Source organism: Tyto alba, unplaced genomic scaffold, assembly GCF_018691265.1.
Source record: "Tyto alba isolate M040663 unplaced genomic scaffold, T.alba_DEE_v4.0 Super-Scaffold_23, whole genome shotgun sequence".
NCBI lineage: Eukaryota > Metazoa > Chordata > Aves > Strigiformes > Tytonidae > Tyto > Tyto alba.
In genome coordinates this window covers 28090907-28106789 of record NW_024881297.1, presented here as the reverse complement: position 1 = coordinate 28106789, position 15883 = coordinate 28090907, and the positions used below count along the sequence as shown (strand labels likewise).

Here is a 15883-nt window from a genome sequence, read left to right as displayed (position 1 = left end):
CCGCCCCGCGTGGGTCCCGCCCCGCGTCGCCCCGTCCCTCCCCCCCACCCCCCGCGGCAGCACAGACACGCGGGTGCGAGGGACGCTTTAATGGGGGCGGACATGGGGGGTCTCCAGGGCCCAGAGCGCTCACCCCCCCCCCCCCCCCCCGTCCCGCACCCCGGGTGGGGGGGGGTGTCCCAGCCACCCCACAGCCTGGTGACCCTGCGCCCCGGGGTCCCGCCATCCTTGGTCCCACCCGTACCCTGCACCCCGGGATCCCACCCACCCCATACCCTGCACCCCGGGGTCCCAGTCACCCCATACCCTGCACCCCGGGATCCCACCCACCCCGTACCCTGCACCCCGGGGTCCCAGTCACCCCATACCCTGCACCCCAGGATCCCACCCACCCCGTACCCTGCACCCCGGGGTCCCAGTCACCCCATACCCTGCACCCCGGGATCCCACCCACCCCGTACCCTGCACCCCGGGGTCCCAGTCACCCCGTACCCTGCACCCTGGGGTCCCACCCACCCCATACTCTGCACCCCAGCGTCCCGGACACCCTGTGACTCTTGGTCCCTGTCACCCCATACCCTGCACACTGGGGTCCCACCACCCCACACCCTTCACCCAGGGTCCCGGTCACCCCACACCCTGCACCCCAGGATCCCAATCACCCCACACCCTGCACCCCAGGGTCCTGGTCACCCCGTACCTTGCACCCCAGGATCCCAATCACCCCACACCCTGCACCCCAGGGTCCTGGTCACCCCGTACCCTGCACCCCAGGATCCCAATCACCCCACACCCTGCACCCCAGGGTCCTGGTCACCCCGTACCCTGCACCCCAGGATCCCAATCACCCCACACCCTGCACCCCAGGGTCCCACCCGCCCTGTACACTTCACCCCGGGTCCCAGTCACCCTATAACCTGCACCCCAGGATCCCACCCGCCCCATACCCTTCACCCAGGGTCCCAGTCACCCTATAACCTGCACCCCAGGATCCCAATCACCCCACACCCTGCACCCCGGGGTCCCAGCCGCCGTGGGCTCAGAGCCCCGGCACGGTGGCCAGCGCGGCCAGCACGGCCTCCAGGTGCTGGGGGTGCACGTAGGCCACCAGCCCACCCCGGTTTGCCCACCGCTCGGCCCCCGCCGCCCCCTCCACCGGGCAGTTGTACACCAGCTCGGGGGGGGGCCCGGTGTCACCCTCTCGCCGTGCCCTCAGGGCCCCCGCCAGGGCCACCGTGCCCCCCCCCAGGGCACGCAGGATGGCGTGGGGGGCGCAGGCGTCCCAGGCGAAGGTGCTGCCCTCGGAGAGGACGTAGGCATCCGCCAGCCCCAGGATGACGCAGAGCATTTTGTAGCCGGCACCGGCGGCGAAGCGCGGGCCGTTACCGCAGGGGGGGCCCAGGGCCGCCCGCACCGCCTCCCCCTCCGCCCGGCTCAGCACCACGCGGGGGGGTGCGGGGCGCAGCGGCGGGGGGCTCAGCGAGCACAGCCGCGTGTCCCCGTACGCGACGCCCCAGTGGTACCTCCCCTGCCACCTGTGGGGACGGGGACACTGAGTGCGGACCCCCCCCCCCCTCTTCCTCCATCACAGGGTCCCTCCGGCTCTCTGGGGGTCCCGATCTGGCTGTGTGTGTGGGTGTCGTCCCCACCCCCCCCCCCCCGGTGCTCCCCGCCGTGCCGGTACCTGCGGGTCAGGGGGTCCCGGCGGAAGAAGGGCTCGTTGATGACCCCCAGCACCGGGCAGCCCGTGTGCCGGTTGTAGGCCCCGATGAGCACCAGCGCCGAGCGCAGCCCCCCCGGGGCGATGCCGTCGATGGGGGCCACGTCCTCGCGCCCGCTGATGTACTCGTTGGTGGCATCTGGGGGTGCAACCAAAATCACCGGGGCTCAGCCGCGGCTGTGGATGACGAGGAGCAGCGGGGGGGGGGGGTTCCCACCTGTCCCTCTCCAGGCACCCCCTCACCGATGGGGTCTATCCAGACGGCCAGGTCCCCAGGGGGGATGCTGAGCTCCACGCCGGCCAGCGCCGCGTCCCCCGGTGCCACGTCCCCCGGTGCCACGTCCCGGTGCACGGCGGCTGCCAGCAGCTCGGCGGCCGCCCGCTCGGGCTCCAGCACGGAGCGCAGCAGGGCCGCGGTGTCCCCCGGCGTGGCGCACACCCGCACCGCCACCGTCTCCCCTGCCAGCACCCCGGCCTCAGCGTGAAGTTGGGGGGGGGGGGGGGACACAGGCGACACCCCCACCCTCCTTTCCACCACCGCTCCCCCCGGGACTCACCTTGCCCATTCCTGAACTCGTTGGACTCCTCACCGTGGATGTGGCCCTGCAGCTCGGGGAACTGGGGGGGACGGCGCGGCTCAGCCACAGGGCAGGGGGGACACGGGGGCACCGCGGGGACACCCCCCCACCCCCCAGCCTGTCCCCTACCTCCTTGCCCAGGTCATGCTTGACGACCTCCTGGATGAGGACGTCCGCCAGCGTCTTGAAGTCCTGGGGGAACCTCCTGTTCCTGTCGGCCCCCGATTTCTCGGCCACCAGGAGCTGGAAGAGGGGCTCCTCGCGGCGGCACAGCCGGGCGATGTCCGCCGCCTTCTCCGAGGCACCCACCAGCGCCTGCAGCACCCCCATGGCGGGGCTGGGGGGCCGCGGTCCTCAGGGGGGGGCGGCCACCCCCTGGCCCCACGCGCTCTGCCCGTGATTGCGGGGTGCGGGCAGCGGGCAGGGCTGCGTCCTGCCTGGCGCTGGCCCCAGGGTGGGGACCCGGCTAAAATTGTCCCATTCGGCTGCCAGAGACCACAGCCCGGAGGTGGGGACGTGGATGTGGGGACGTGGGGATGTGGGGACAGGGGGACATGGGGACACGGGGACACAGGGACGTGGGGACAGGGGGATGTGGGGACACAGGGACAAGGGGACAGAGGGATGTGGGGACATGGGGACACGCGGACACAGGGATGTGGAGATGTGGGGACATGGGGATGTGGGGATGTGGGGACACGGGGACAAGGGGACATGGGGACACAGGGACACAGGGACACAGGGACATGGGGACTTGGGGACATGGGAAAGTGGAGATGTGGGGACACAGGGACATTGGGACAGGGGGATGTGGGGACATGGGGACAGGGGGACACAGGGACATGGGGATGTGGGGACATGGGGGACAGGGGTATGTGGGGACATGGATGTGGGGACGGGGGGATGTGGGGACACAGGGACATGGGGACAGGGGGACACAGAGACACTGGGACATGGGGATGTGGGGACAGGGAGACGTGGACATGGGGCAGCGCCCAGCCAAGGATGTGGCCCCACTGCGGGGTCCCCGCGTGGGGGGGGGATGTCTGTCCCGCGTGGAGGAGGAAGCAGCCAGGGCTGGGGTGGGGGGGAAGGACCCCGCGGCCCCCCCCAGGCAGCGCGTCCCCCGCCGCCACGTCCCGGGCCGCGTCACGCGGGGGGAACCCCCCACCCCCGGGCCGCCCCACGCGGGGGGATGTTGCCCTCCCCGGTTCCCCCCTCCCCCCGTGGAGGGGTCCCCACCCCCTGGGACATCCCTCGGGGGCCCCGCGGGACCCGCGCCCCCCCCCCCCGCGTTGCCGTTACCGGGGCCGGGGCCGCTGACAGCTCCTGAGGGGCGGGCCAGGGGGCGGGGCCTGGCGGGACACGTCACGCCGCCTTAACCCCCTCGGCGCCGCAGCCCGGCGTGCAGGGAGGGGGACACCCCCCCCCCCCCCCAATCCGGTGTCGGGGTTCCCCCGCTTCTCGCCTCCCGGGGTGACACCGGGGAGCGGTGACGCCATCACGGCGGGGGGAACCGCCGGAGCTGGACCTGGCGGGGGGGTGTATGTGTGTAACGGGGGGGGGGGTGTAACGGGGGGGGGGGTGTCCCGCTCCTCCCCTCCCCACCTCCGCCCCCCCCCCCCCCCCCCCCCACGCCGCGCGGTGGCGCTCTCATCCCGGCGCTGCGTCTCGCTCCGTTTTTTTCGCGGCTCCGGTGTGGACGCGCCCGCTCCGGAGCGGCGACGCGGCGCCCCCTGGCGGGATGCGGTGGCGCCACTTTCCCACCGCGCACCGGAGGGGGGGGGGGGGTGGGCGTGTGTGTGTGTGTAACGGGACCGCTCCCCCCCGCCTCCCCTGCCCCGCTGTACCGGGACATCCCCCCCTCCAGCTCGGGTCTCCCCACGGTGGGAGCGGGCCGGGCCCCCCCCCCCCCGCCGGTGCCGGTGCAGCCCCGGTCGCTCCTGCCCTCTCCATGGTTCTGATGGGGTCGGCACCGGGAGCGTTAAGGGGGGGGACACACACACACGACGAGCGGGGGGGGGGTGTCCGGGGACTCCTCTGGGGGCGGTTGAGGACACGGACCGGGACGGGGACCGGGGAAGCGGAACCGTTGAGGACGCGGCCCGGGAGGGGACGGGGAGCGGAGCGGGGGCTGCTAGGGGGGGCAGGGGATGGAGGCACCGGGACGCGCATCCCCGGTCCACGGCGGCGGCGCGGCGGGACCCAACTCCCGGCAAGTGCGGCGGGGCCGGGCGGAGGCACCGACCGGGCCGGGAGTTGGGTCCCGCCGCGCCGCCCCCGCCACGACCGGAGCGGCGGGGGGGGGCTCGGAGCGAGCCGGGCAGCATGCGGCGGCGGCGGGGCCGTTCCCGGTGCTCGGGGGGCCGGCGACGGCTGGTGCCAAGCCCCTGCCAGAAACCTCTTTTGTGCGCCCGCAGCCAATCAAGGCCGCTGACGACACACTTCTCTTGGGGTATAAAACCCCGGGGCCGCCGCTACCGCCGCTTTTTTTCTTTCCCCCCCCCCCCCTCCACCCCCCCCCCGGTCCCTCACCGCCCCCCGCTTCCCCGCCCCCGCCACCGTTACCGCCTTCCCCCCGTTCCGCGCCCCTTGCGCGTTGCGGTGGAAGCGCGGCGGGGGGGGGCGGCGGCCCCGGCGGGGAAAGGTGTTTTTTGATTTTTTTTGGGGGGTTGTTGTGGTTTGTTTTTTTTTTTTGTTGTTGTTGTTTGTTTGTTTGTTTGTTTTGTTTGTTGTTTTTTTTTTTTTTTATTTATTCCCCGTTTGTTGTTTGGTTTGTTTTTATTTTTATTTTATTTTTATTTTTTTTTAAATCTTTTTTTTTTTTTCCCCCCGGCATGGCCCCGGTGTTGCTGTCCTTGCTGGCGCTGGCGGTGCTGGCGGCTGGGGGGGGGTTAGAAGCGCAGCCCCCCGCCTCCGAGCCCGCCTGCCCCGTGTGTCTCTGGCGGCGGCACAGCAAGGAGCTGCGGCTGGAGAGCATCAAGTCCCAGATCCTGAGCAAGCTGCGGCTGAAGGAAGCGCCCAACATCACCCGGGAGGTGGTGAAGCAGCTGCTGCCCAAGGCCCCGCCGCTCCAGCAGCTCCTCGACCTCCACGACTTCCAGGGGGACTCGCTGCAGCACGACGAGTACCTGGAGGAGGACGAGTACCACGCCACCACCGAGACCGTCATCAGCATGGCCCAGGAAAGTCAGTGCCGCCTTTGTTCCGCCCCGCCGCCGCTGCAAACTTCGCCGGCGGACCCCCCCTCCTCCTCCCCCCCACCCCCCGGCTCCCCTCTTTCCCTCCTTCCTCGCTTCACCCCCATCCCGCGCCCCGTGCGGCGACAGACACCCCTCGGGGTGTCCCCCACCCTCACATCCCCCCCCCCCCCCGCCTTGCTTCCCCTCAGCACCCCTCAGGGGGGTCCCCGAGGCTCCTTGATCCGGCCTGCAGCCCTCCCTGACACCCCCCACCCCACCCCGGTCCTGGGGGGATGCACCGCGCTTCGCGGGGACACGGGGACAGGACAGCCCGGCCGGCAGCCAGTACGGGGCACCGGGAACTGGGAGATGGGACTGGGAGCAGCAGCTGCTGGGTGCTGGGACTTTGTAGTGGGTGCTGGGACCAGGCAGTGGGGACTGGGACTGGGCGCTGGGGACCAGGACCTGGCGCTGGGGACCAGGATTTGGCACTGGCACCAGTGAGTAGTGGCACTGGCAGTAGGCACCAGGACCCAGCGCTGGCACCAGCCTGAGCACCAGCACTGGTGCTGGGTACTGGGACCTGGCACGGGCACTGGGACCCTGTCACTGGGTACTGGGGCAGCACCAGCACCAGCACTGGGATGGGACTGGGGCCACGGGGCAGACGGCACGATGACCTCCCGGTCCCCAGGGCCCCGCCAGGCAGCGGGTGCCAGCGCTCGCCTCCTGCCGCGGCACGTGGCAGGGTGACAGCGGGGTGACAGCGGGACGATGGCAGGGTGACAGCGGGGTGATGGCAGGGTGACAGCAGGGTGACGGCAGGACATGCTGGGGGGCTGCGGGCTGCGAGGGGTCCCCGGTGGGACGGCCGGGAGGGGACGGGGCGCGGGGGCTTCGCTGCGCCGTGAGGGGCTCTGTCCGTCCGTCCGTGGGCAAGGAGGGGGGCGAGCAGATGGGGCTGCGGGGGCGGCTGCACCCTGCACCTCTCCGTGCCTCGGTTTCCCCCCCTCCCCGGTGCCAGCGAGGTGCCGCGTATCCAGCCCGGCTCCACCTGCTCCAGCAGCAGGACGCGGCTGCGGGACCCCCGGGGCGCAGGGGCTGCGGGACCTCCGGGGCGCGGGGCTGAGGGGGGGGCCGGGTGCGAAGGGCGAGCGGAAGGGAGGGAAGTGTGAGGCGCTGCCCCCCCCCCCCCGCAGCCCCCCGACGAATTTCCTTCCCAGGCATTAATAGACTCGGGCGGCTTTGAAATTTTATTACCCATAAAATTGACAACACGCTGGGGTTTTCCTCCCTGCGCCGCGTTAACGCTCGCTGCCCCCGGCCCCCCCTCCTGCCCCTTAACAGCTCGGGGGCCCCCAAAATAAATACCAGAGGGCAGCCCCTCCTCCCGGCCGGCCGGGCCCCGCACGGCCCCGCTCGGGGGGTCCCGCAGCCCCGGCCCCGCAGCCGGATGCGCCGCAGAGTCCGGCCTGCCCCGGTCCTGGCCGCTCCGTTATTATTATGATTTTTCCTCCCTCCTTGCCCCCCCCGTGGCAATTGTGTGGGGTTTTATGGTTCCTGAACAGAAGGAGGGAAAGGGCTTTATAGGCAGCAGGGCCATAAAGCTCTCGGGTTCCCCTCGGCTGCCCCCCCCCCCATTAATCCCAAGCCACCACCCCCAGCACCCCCCACCCCCCCGTTATTTTTAACTGCAGAAGGAACCCGGGAAGGTTAATTGGGTCCTAAACCCATTTAGGGGCTACCCGTGACCCCCCGCGACCCGTCGGGTGGAGGGAGCTTAATGAGGGGCAATGGGGGGCTGGGGGGGCCAGGCATGGGCTGGGGGCCAGGGGGGGTCACCTGTGCCGGGACCGGAGCTGCTCAAGGTCAGCAGGACGTGACACGGGGACGTGGCAGAGCCACCGCTGGCACATGGCACCTCGGGGGGGGGCCCGGGGGTGCCTGGATCTGGGGGGGGGGGGGCGTGTGTGTGGGGTGTGTGTGTGTTCTCTGGTCCCCTGCAGCAGGCGAGGGGTTAACGGGGCAGAGGTGGGAGCCCCAAATCCGGGCCCTGGTGGGAACAAAGAGCGAGGGGGGGGGGGGGTCGGGGCCGCCCCCCTCCCGGCACATACTCAGCTGTGACCGATGTCCCGGTAACCTTTATCCCCCGTTGCCAGAGCGACGGGACGAGCATCCTGGCACCGCTGCAGCCCTGTGCCAGGAGCAGCCAGCGTGGCACAGCCCCCATGCCCGCACCCCCCCGGCCCCCCTGGCCCCTCTGCCTTGCCCCCCGGGGCCGTGGGTGCCCGGTGTCCCCTGGGATTCCAGGCTGAGTCCCGGCCCGGGACAGCGGTGCTGCGGCGAGGGGCTTCGGTGGCAGTTTTCAGGGACCTGCAGCGGCTCCCGCTCCGGCAGCTCGCACCTGGAGACCCTACAAAAACAACCCCCACCGGCGCTGCCCTCGCCGCAGAGCCCGGAGCAAACCGGCACCGCGCCCCCTAAACCCACCGGGCACCTCTGTGCCATCCCACCGGGACCCCACGGGACCCAGAGACCCCTCAAAACGGCCACCAGTCCAGGATGGGATGACATCCCACCGGTGATGGGTGGCACAGCCAAGGGGCTGGGGGGGGGAGCTCAATTTACCCCAAGTTGGGAGCCGGGGCGGGGGGACGGCCCCAGCGTGGCTTCGAGGGGCCGGGCAGTGCAGGGGGAAACGCTCCCCCGGGGGAGCGCGGGTTTAATCGGGGGCTTGTGCGCAGCAAATTGCTGGGAGGGGTTTGGGCGGCCGGCGCGCCCGCGGCCCCCCAGCCCCCGTCACTTTGGTTTATGTGCGGCGCGGCGGGGGGGCTGGATGGCATTCCCGGGGCTGCGGCCGGTGTCGTGACCCCCATGTGTTCGGGGAGGCCTCGCGCGCAGCAAATGGCCCCGTGCTGCAGCTGGGTGCTATTAAACCTGACCGGTGCGTGGCAGGGGGAGGGGGCTGCGGGGTTGGGGGCGGGGGGGGGGGGGGCGAAATTCCCAGCTCAATTTGACACAGATGTTTGCCGAGCAGGGAGGGCTGGCGCGGGGCCGGCTCCACCCGGGGTGCTGCCGCGGGGGTATGGTGGGGGGGGGACCCCCGGATCCAAGGGATGCTGGGGGTTGTCGTCCCGCTGGTGTCCCCGTCCCTGCGGTGGCCGCTTGCCACCGGCATCGCCGAGAGCGTCGCCGCGGGCACGACGCGCCGGTGAAGCGTCTCCGGCTGGCAGAGGTGTGGGGCTGCCCCCCCAAAACAGGCCCAGGGAGGGGGGGAGATGGGGGGGGGGACTGGGATGTCCTCTGGGCTGCAGAGCCAGCCGGGCCGCTGGCGGGGGGTCCGGTGGTACCCGCCTTGGTGCCACGGACCCTCCTCGGGGCTTTTCCATGTCGCTGGGACCCGGCGTGTTCCTGGCTCCGAGACGGGGCTGTGTTGGGAAGCGGCTGCCCCGGAGCAGGTGCTGTGGGGCCAGAGCCCCCCGCCCCGCTCGGCCCAGCCCCATGGAGCGGGGGGCTCGCTCTCCGCAGCCCCCGCGGGGGATCATGAATCCCCGGTGCCACGGGGTCAGGGGGCAGCCGGGGACCTTATTGCGAATGGAGGGGCAATGACCCCCGGGGCGGCCTCTGACCCGACCTTCAACTCCTAACGACCGAGGAGGAGCTCGCCCTGACCCTGCGTCCCGATGGAGGAGGAGGAGGAGGAGGATGGGGGGGGGGGGGGGGAGGGGGAGGCGGGGGGTGTCCCGGGGCCGCCCCTGATGCCTCCTTCCTCCCACAGCGGACCCCGTGGTGCAGATCGAGGGCAACCCCCATTGCTGCTTCTTCAACTTCAGCCCCAAGATCATGTTCACCAAGGTGGTGAAGGCGCAGCTGTGGGTGTACCTGCGGCCCGTGCAGCACACCTCCACCGTCTACCTGCAGATCCTCCGCCTGAAGCCGGTGACGGAGGAAGGCAGCCGCCACATCCGCATCCGCTCCCTCAAGATCGACCTCAACTCCCGCATCGGGCACTGGCAGAGCATCGACTTCAAGCACGTGCTGCAGAACTGGTTCAAGCAGCCGCAGAACAACTGGGGCATCGAGATCAACGCCTTCGACCCCAACGGCAACGATTTGGCCGTCACCTCGCTGGGACCCGGGGCCGAAGGGCTGGTAGGTGACTGGGGGGGGGGGGTGGGGGTGGCGGGTCCCCAGGGTCCCCGGGGGGCCGGTGCTGCGCGGAGGTTGTGGGGCATCACGGTGGCCCCAGTGCTTGGCCGGGCATGGGGGTCCCAGCAATCCCTGGGCAACTGGGGGGTAAAGAGGGGGCAACAGGGATGGGGGTATGGTGGTGGTGGGGGGGTGCAGCTCCATGGGGGTGGTGACAGCTTGTGGGGGTGTTCACAGCTCCATGGGGACAGTGACAGCTCCGTGGGGATGATGACAGCTCCATGGGACCAGCTACAGCTCCACAAGACCAGTCACATCTCTATGGAGCTGGTGATGGCCCCATGGGGCTGGCCACAGCTCTGTGGGGTATGATGACACTTCCATGGGGCTGGTGACACCCCCGTGGGGGCTGGTGACACCTCTGTGGGGCTGGTGACATCCCCCGTGGGGCTGATGACACTTCTGCGGGGCTGGTGGCTGCTCCAAGGGTTTGGTGGCAGTTCCAAGGGGTTGGTGGCCGCTGCAGGGGGTTGGTGGCAGCTCCATGGGGTTGGTGACACCTCCATGGGGCTGATGGCAGCTCCAAGGGTTTGGTGGCAGCTCCAAGGGGTTGGTGACAGCTCCAGGGGGTTGGTGACACCTCCCCATGGTGTTGGTGGCAGCCCTGTGGGGCTGTGCGGGACCAGGGGAGCCGGGATGGTGGGACCAGTGGGGCCGGTGGGGCCGGGAGGGTGGTGGGTCAGTGTGTGTGTGTGTGTGGCTCACCCCCCCACCCCCCTTCCCCGCCCCCCCCCTCTCCCCCCAGCACCCCTTCATGGAGCTGCGGGTGCTGGAGAACAACAAGCGCTCGCGGCGGAACCTGGGGCTGGACTGCGACGAGCACTCGACCGAGTCGCGCTGCTGCCGCTACCCCCTCACCGTCGACTTCGAGGCGTTCGGCTGGGACTGGATTATCGCCCCCAAGAGATACAAAGCCAACTACTGCTCGGGGCAGTGCGAGTACATGTTCATGCAGAAGTACCCCCACACCCACCTGGTGCAGCAGGCCAACCCCCGGGGCTCGGCGGGGCCCTGCTGCACCCCCACCAAGATGTCCCCCATCAACATGCTTTACTTCAACGACAAACAGCAGATCATCTACGGCAAGATCCCGGGCATGGTGGTTGACAGATGCGGATGCTCTTAGAGCCCGGCTGGTGCTGCCCCTCCAACCTGCGCCCCCCCTCCACCAACGAACTCCTCTTTTCTTCCACTGTTTTTCTTTTTTTTTTTTTTATTATTATTTTTTTTTTCTGGTTGATTTTTTTTTTAAATACAAAGAACAAGCGTTAAAATTCCTTTGGGTGTTGGGGGAAGAGAGAGAGAGAGAGAGAGAGAAGCAAATCCCACGGAGAGACGCTGCACCAAACTCGGCGCTTCGACATGCATTGTGCAATAAAGCAACCAGACGGAGAAGGGAAGGGGCGGCCGGGACCCCCCAGCGCCGCCACCCCCCACCCACGGCGGCACGGCACGGCACGGCACGGTGGCACGGCTCTTCATCGGATGGCCCCGGCTCAAGCACGATGGGGAGAGGAGGAGGCCGAGCAGACCCGGCATCTCCCCGCGCTCCTGGAGCGGCCGTGGGGATGGGGACGTCCCGGCCAAGGTGACACCCAAGGGCGGGCGGCCCCGGTCCCTGAGCAGCCGATGGCCCCGTCGTCGCAGCCCCGCTCTGGGCGCTCTGCGGGAGCGAGGACGGCAGGATCCAGCAGCGGGACCCCCGGGACGGGCACGCCGGGGCGGCTGGGCCACGCGAGCGCCGGCAGCAGCTCCAGCCCGGGAGGAAACCGTCTCCCTTCTTTAATTTATTTATTTATTAATCACCCTCCCGGCCGGCGCGTTGCTGCGGGAAGCCCCCGCTTGCCCTGGTCCTTCCCTTCACGCCGCCGGCACCGGCCTGGCACCCACGACCCGACGGTGGGGACGGCTCTAGAGGGGCTGCTTCAGCCCGGAGGCCCCCGGGGACCAGCCGGTGGCAGCCGGCACCGCCAGCATCCCACGGCATCCCTGGGCACGGACAGCTCGAGGGGAACGGAGCTGCCGCCCGACGCTTTCGGATCCGGCGGCTCGGGGGGTCTCCGGCGGGAAGGAGGGCGGCCAGCGGCCTGGGGTTATCCGGAGGCGGCACCGGCCAGAATTGGATGGAGGCTCCGGCTGGGGAGAAATTCCGCTTACGCGGCAGATTCGCCTCCCCCTGCCCTTGGCGTTTGGATTATTTTCGCGTGAGAACCAGCTCCCGCTTTCTCAAGAGTTCAGCCGCCGCGGCGGCTCCGGCGGTTCCCCTCCGCTCATGCCGTGGCTGGAGTGATGCAACCGGGGCCGCGCTGGGTCCCGGCCGGGAGCCATCCCTGGCGCCAGCCGGCTGCCGATGCTGCACCGGGGGGGAAGCACGGGGGAGCCCCCCGAACCCCGGCCCCAGCACTTATCCCAAGGGTGCCGGACGGCTCCAGCTGGTTGTGGCGCCTCCATCCCTCCTCGCCCATGGCACCGCAGGGCAGAAGCACCGGGGCCATGCGGGGAATGTCCAGCCCGGCACGTCTGCACCCCGTGTAGCACTTAGGGACGACGCCGGGCAGCCGGGGTCGGGAAGGAGCCGGGGGCAGAACCGGGGAGCCGGGGGCACTCGGGATGTTTAGCACTTGTCCCCGGCTCCGCCGAGCCCAAAGCGCTTACAAGGACGAGGCTGCCCTGGGGCGAGGATGCCTGGCAGTGCCGAACCCCGACGGTGCCGAACCCCAGCCGTGCCGAGCCCCGGTCATCCCGTCTGGCGCCGAAGCACTTAGGGCCCCTCACGCCGGGGTCCCGACACCGCTGGGGTCTCGGCACCGGCACCGATGCCACTGGCCAGGTGGCTCCGGCAATAGTGGCCCCGCTGTGGTGTCGCGGGGGGTCCTGGCACCCCGGGCGGACCCTGGGGCTCCGGCTCACGGCAGGGGATGGCGATGGGGCGAGTCAGGGTCCCTTGAGGAGCAGAGTCCTCGGGGCCGGGCAGGGGGCACAGCTCAGCCCCGAAACACTGGCCTGCGGTCACGCCGCAGCAAAACGGCCCCGTGCTGGCAGGTCGTTGCCAACTCTCGCAATACATCAGCCGATGCTGATGCCGATCCCCCTCCCTGGCCGGGCGGCAGCCAGCGAGAGCCGCAACCGGGGCCGGGGGCCGAGGCACCCCCTCTCCCTGCCATTCAGTGCCTTTCAGGGGGCTGCGTCCTCCGGCAGCACCGGGTCCCGCTGCGGAGCCGGTGGATCCCCTGCTGGAGGAGACCCCCCCCGCCCCGCTGAGCCGAGGACAAGGCCTGTGTCCCCCTGCGGTGCCCCCCGCCCAGCGGTGCCCATGTGATGCCAAAGGGGCCGGTCCCGCCGAAGCTGCCCGTGGAAATATTTTGCTGGTCCCCATTTCTCTCCCACCCGGCTCTCATGGATCATGAGGGATCATCCCCCCTCCGAAAACCACACCGGCCACGGCCAGGGTCGCACCGGCACGGAGGAGCACTGTCCTGGCACCGCCAGCACCGGGGCGGGTCCCGCTCGGCCGGGAGCGGAGCCACGTGCCGGGAAAAAGCCAGAAGCCACTTGGAAGGAACCAGAAAGGTCCCGGAGCCACCTCGGCCACGGGATCCCGCTCTGGAGTCAGGGGAGCCACAGGCTGGCGGGGATCCAGCGGGGATCCGGCGGGGATCCACCTGCCCCCCACACCCCAACCCTCGCCCCGTGCCGGAGCCCCGTCTGGCGGGGAGCAGGGGGGGGTCTTGCTGACCCCAATTCAGGACGTGGCCACCAACCTTGTGCTTGGGGCACGTGGCCCTTGCCCGGGGCGGGGGGTCCACCGGGCTCTGGGCGGTGGTGGGGGCTTCCCGCCCGGTGACGCGGAGCTGGGATGGGTGGGAGGTGCCCGGGTGGGGCGCTTCCCCCCCTGGTTTTTAAGACCCTCGAACAAGGGGGCAGCTGAGGCAGGTGGGATCCCCCGCCGCGGGCATCGTCCCCCCACCGGCATCGTCCCCCTGTGCCGGGGCAGCGGCCGCCGCGGCGGGGTCCAACCCAGTGCGCAGCCCATAACCGGGGAGGGGGGTGGTCCGGTCACCCCGGGCACCGGGGGAGCCACGGAGCACCCCAAACCCGCAGCCCGTCACCCCGAAAGCCCCCGCAGGGCTCCGGTTACAGGCAGGTGGCGCTGAAGAAGAAAGGATGGGGCTGCCCCGGGCACTGGGACCAGTCAGTCCCCGGGCACTGGGACCAGTCAGCCAGCCCTGGGCACTGGTCCCACAGCCCCCAGCAGCAGGGGGCACTGGGACCCGTGCCCGGGGCTGAGTGGTCCCGCAGGCGGTCCATGGGCGGGCAGGGGGTGGCAGCCCCGTCAGTATATTATTATTATTTACCCGGTGTATCGGTCCTGTGCGTAACGTCTTAGGTTATTTTTCTGTTCGTTTGTTCGTTGTTTTGTTCCTCGTTCTGTCGTTCAGGGGTGTCCGGGGAGGGGCAGGGACGCGTCTGCCAGGGCGGGGGGCTCAGGACGGGCCCTGTGAGGAGGGGGGTGGGGGGGGCACGCGGCGGGTCCAAATCGCACGACCAAAAGGCCATGGATGGTCGGTGGGGTGGGAGGGGGGGCTGGGGGGGGAAAGGGGGTTTAATCGCGTGACCAAACAGAGCACTTGAACATCAAAAAAAAAAATAAAACTAAAAAGAAATTTTAAAAATAATTAAAAAAAAAAATATTTAAAAAAAGGAAATAATCAAAGAGTTCAGAGCTTTCAGCTCCATCCCGCACCGAGGGCTCCCGGCCTGCCCGGGGCTCAGCTGGCACCGCGGCCGGGGCGCCGGGACCCCCGGCCAGCGCAGCCGGTGCCGTGACACCCCCCCCCCCCCCGTGCCGCCGCCGTCCCACGAGGTGCCGGGAGCCGCGGCCTCGGGGATGCCGAATGTCCCCGGTGAAAGGCGAGGGACGGCCTGGGGGGGGGCTGGGGAACCATTTGCACTATGGAAGGTTGAAGAAGAGACGAGGACGGGGTCGCCGCCGAGCCGGGGCCGAGGGCACGAGCGTGGGTCCGGCCGTGCCGGGGTGGGTCTTCCTCGCTGCCGGGGGGAGATGCCAAGGTGCTGCCGGCTCCACCGCGGTGCCGTGGCATCGGGGCGTGAAACCCCCTCCCCGGCGTGGAGGAGGGGGCTTCGGCCCCACCAGCCCGGCAGGATGCGGGTGTTGGGTTTGGGGAGGCTGTGGCAGCCCCAAGGGGGGGATCGGTGGGTCTGGAGAAGGTGTCGTGTCCCCCCCCCCCGGCGTCAACACCAGCCTGGGGGTCCACGTGGCCCAGCCGAGCCCCTGGCCCAGCTCTCCGAGGGGACCGGGCACGACCACCTCGTTACACCGCGGCCTCGTTACAAAGCTCGTTTCGGCGACGCCACCCTCCACCTCCACTATCACGCGGCGACTGCGCTGGCACCCGGCGGTGTAACGGGGGGAGCAGGTGCCCCCGGCGCGGGGGGACGGGACAGGGGGGCTCGCGGCTCCCCGGTCACAAACCGGATTCGGAAGAGCTACAGGAAAGGAAAAGCTTAACGAGCGTCCCAGTTACTTCTGTGTTGTATAAATTACATTTGGTCTGTAACTCGCGTTAGTCTCCTGTGTACGATATCATAACCACCGCTCTGTCCCGGTTCCGTCCTTGGTTGTTTTTTTTTTTTAGACTTTTTGTACAATAAAAAATTTATATAGCCAAAAAGAAAAAAAAAAAAAAAAAAAAGGGAAAACTGCTGACAAATGCCTTTTGCTTGGGTTACTGAGCTCCGCTCACTGCCTCACTGCCCCTCGCCGGCACCAGATCCCAGGGTTGGCACTGGATCCTGGGGTTGGCACAAGATCCAAGGGTTGGCACCGGATCCCGGGATTGACACCAGATCCCAGGGTTGGCACCGGATCCCGGGGTTGGCACCGGATCCCGGGGTTGACACCAGATCCCAGGGTTGGCACCGGATCCCGGGGTTGGCACCAAATCCCAGGGTTGAAACCAGATCCCAGGGTTGGCACCAGATCCTGGGGTTGGCACCAAATCCCAGGGTTGACACCGGATCCCGGGCTCAGCACCGGATCCCGGGGCCGGGTGGGGGCTCAGAGGGTCCGAGCAGCCCAGCCCCGGCTGTTCCTCGGGGTCTTCACCCCACGCCCCGATCCCGGGATGGGCCCTCGGCCTCTCGTGTGCTCGCTCAGCTTCGCACGCCGGGTC

At 69.5% G+C, this 15883-nt stretch overlaps 2 protein-coding genes across 3 annotated transcripts; one reads left to right on the top strand and one right to left on the bottom strand.

The window, feature by feature from the left end:
* Positions 1–487: 487 nt before the first annotated feature.
* Positions 488–3645, bottom strand: INPP1 (inositol polyphosphate-1-phosphatase). Of its 2 annotated transcripts, XM_042796909.1 has the most exons (6): positions 3604–3645; positions 2428–2635; positions 2278–2338; positions 1964–2179; positions 1685–1859; positions 488–1535 (listed from the first exon to the last, which is right to left on the bottom strand). In XM_042796909.1, exons 2-6 carry the CDS (start codon positions 2626–2628, stop codon positions 1040–1042), a joined length of 1149 nt encoding a protein of 382 aa, XP_042652843.1. In that variant the 5' UTR covers positions 2629–2635; positions 3604–3645; the 3' UTR covers positions 488–1039. The 2 variants fall into 2 exon arrangements, with proteins under 2 accessions (XP_042652843.1, XP_042652842.1); XM_042796908.1 differs by lacking the exon at positions 3604–3645 and having other exon boundaries at positions 2428–2743.
* A 1478-nt stretch (positions 3646–5123) lies between these two features.
* Positions 5124–15883, top strand: GDF11 (growth differentiation factor 11). Its single transcript, XM_042797035.1, has 3 exons — positions 5124–5487; positions 9259–9632; positions 10435–15883. Exons 1-3 carry the CDS (start codon positions 5136–5138, stop codon positions 10813–10815), a joined length of 1107 nt encoding a protein of 368 aa, XP_042652969.1. The 5' UTR covers positions 5124–5135; the 3' UTR covers positions 10816–15883.

Coding starts and splice junctions, on each gene's coding strand:
- GDF11 (XM_042797035.1), top strand. CDS start 5,136: ATGGCCCCGGTGTTGCTGTCCTTGCTGGCGCTGGCGGTGCTGGCGGCT. Junction 5,488..9,258: donor CATCAGCATGGCCCAGGAAA/GTCAGTGCCGCC, acceptor TTCCTCCCACAG/CGGACCCCGTGGTGCAGATC. Junction 9,633..10,434: donor GACCCGGGGCCGAAGGGCTG/GTAGGTGACTGG, acceptor CTCTCCCCCCAG/CACCCCTTCATGGAGCTGCG.
- INPP1 (XM_042796909.1), bottom strand. CDS start 2,628: ATGGGGGTGCTGCAGGCGCTGGTGGGTGCCTCGGAGAAGGCGGCGGAC. Junction 2,339..2,427: donor AGCATGACCTGGGCAAGGAG/GTAGGGGACAGG, acceptor CGTCCCCCCCAG/TTCCCCGAGCTGCAGGGCCA. Junction 1,536..1,684: donor CGGGACCCCCTGACCCGCAG/GTACCGGCACGG, acceptor CCGTCCCCACAG/GTGGCAGGGGAGGTACCACT.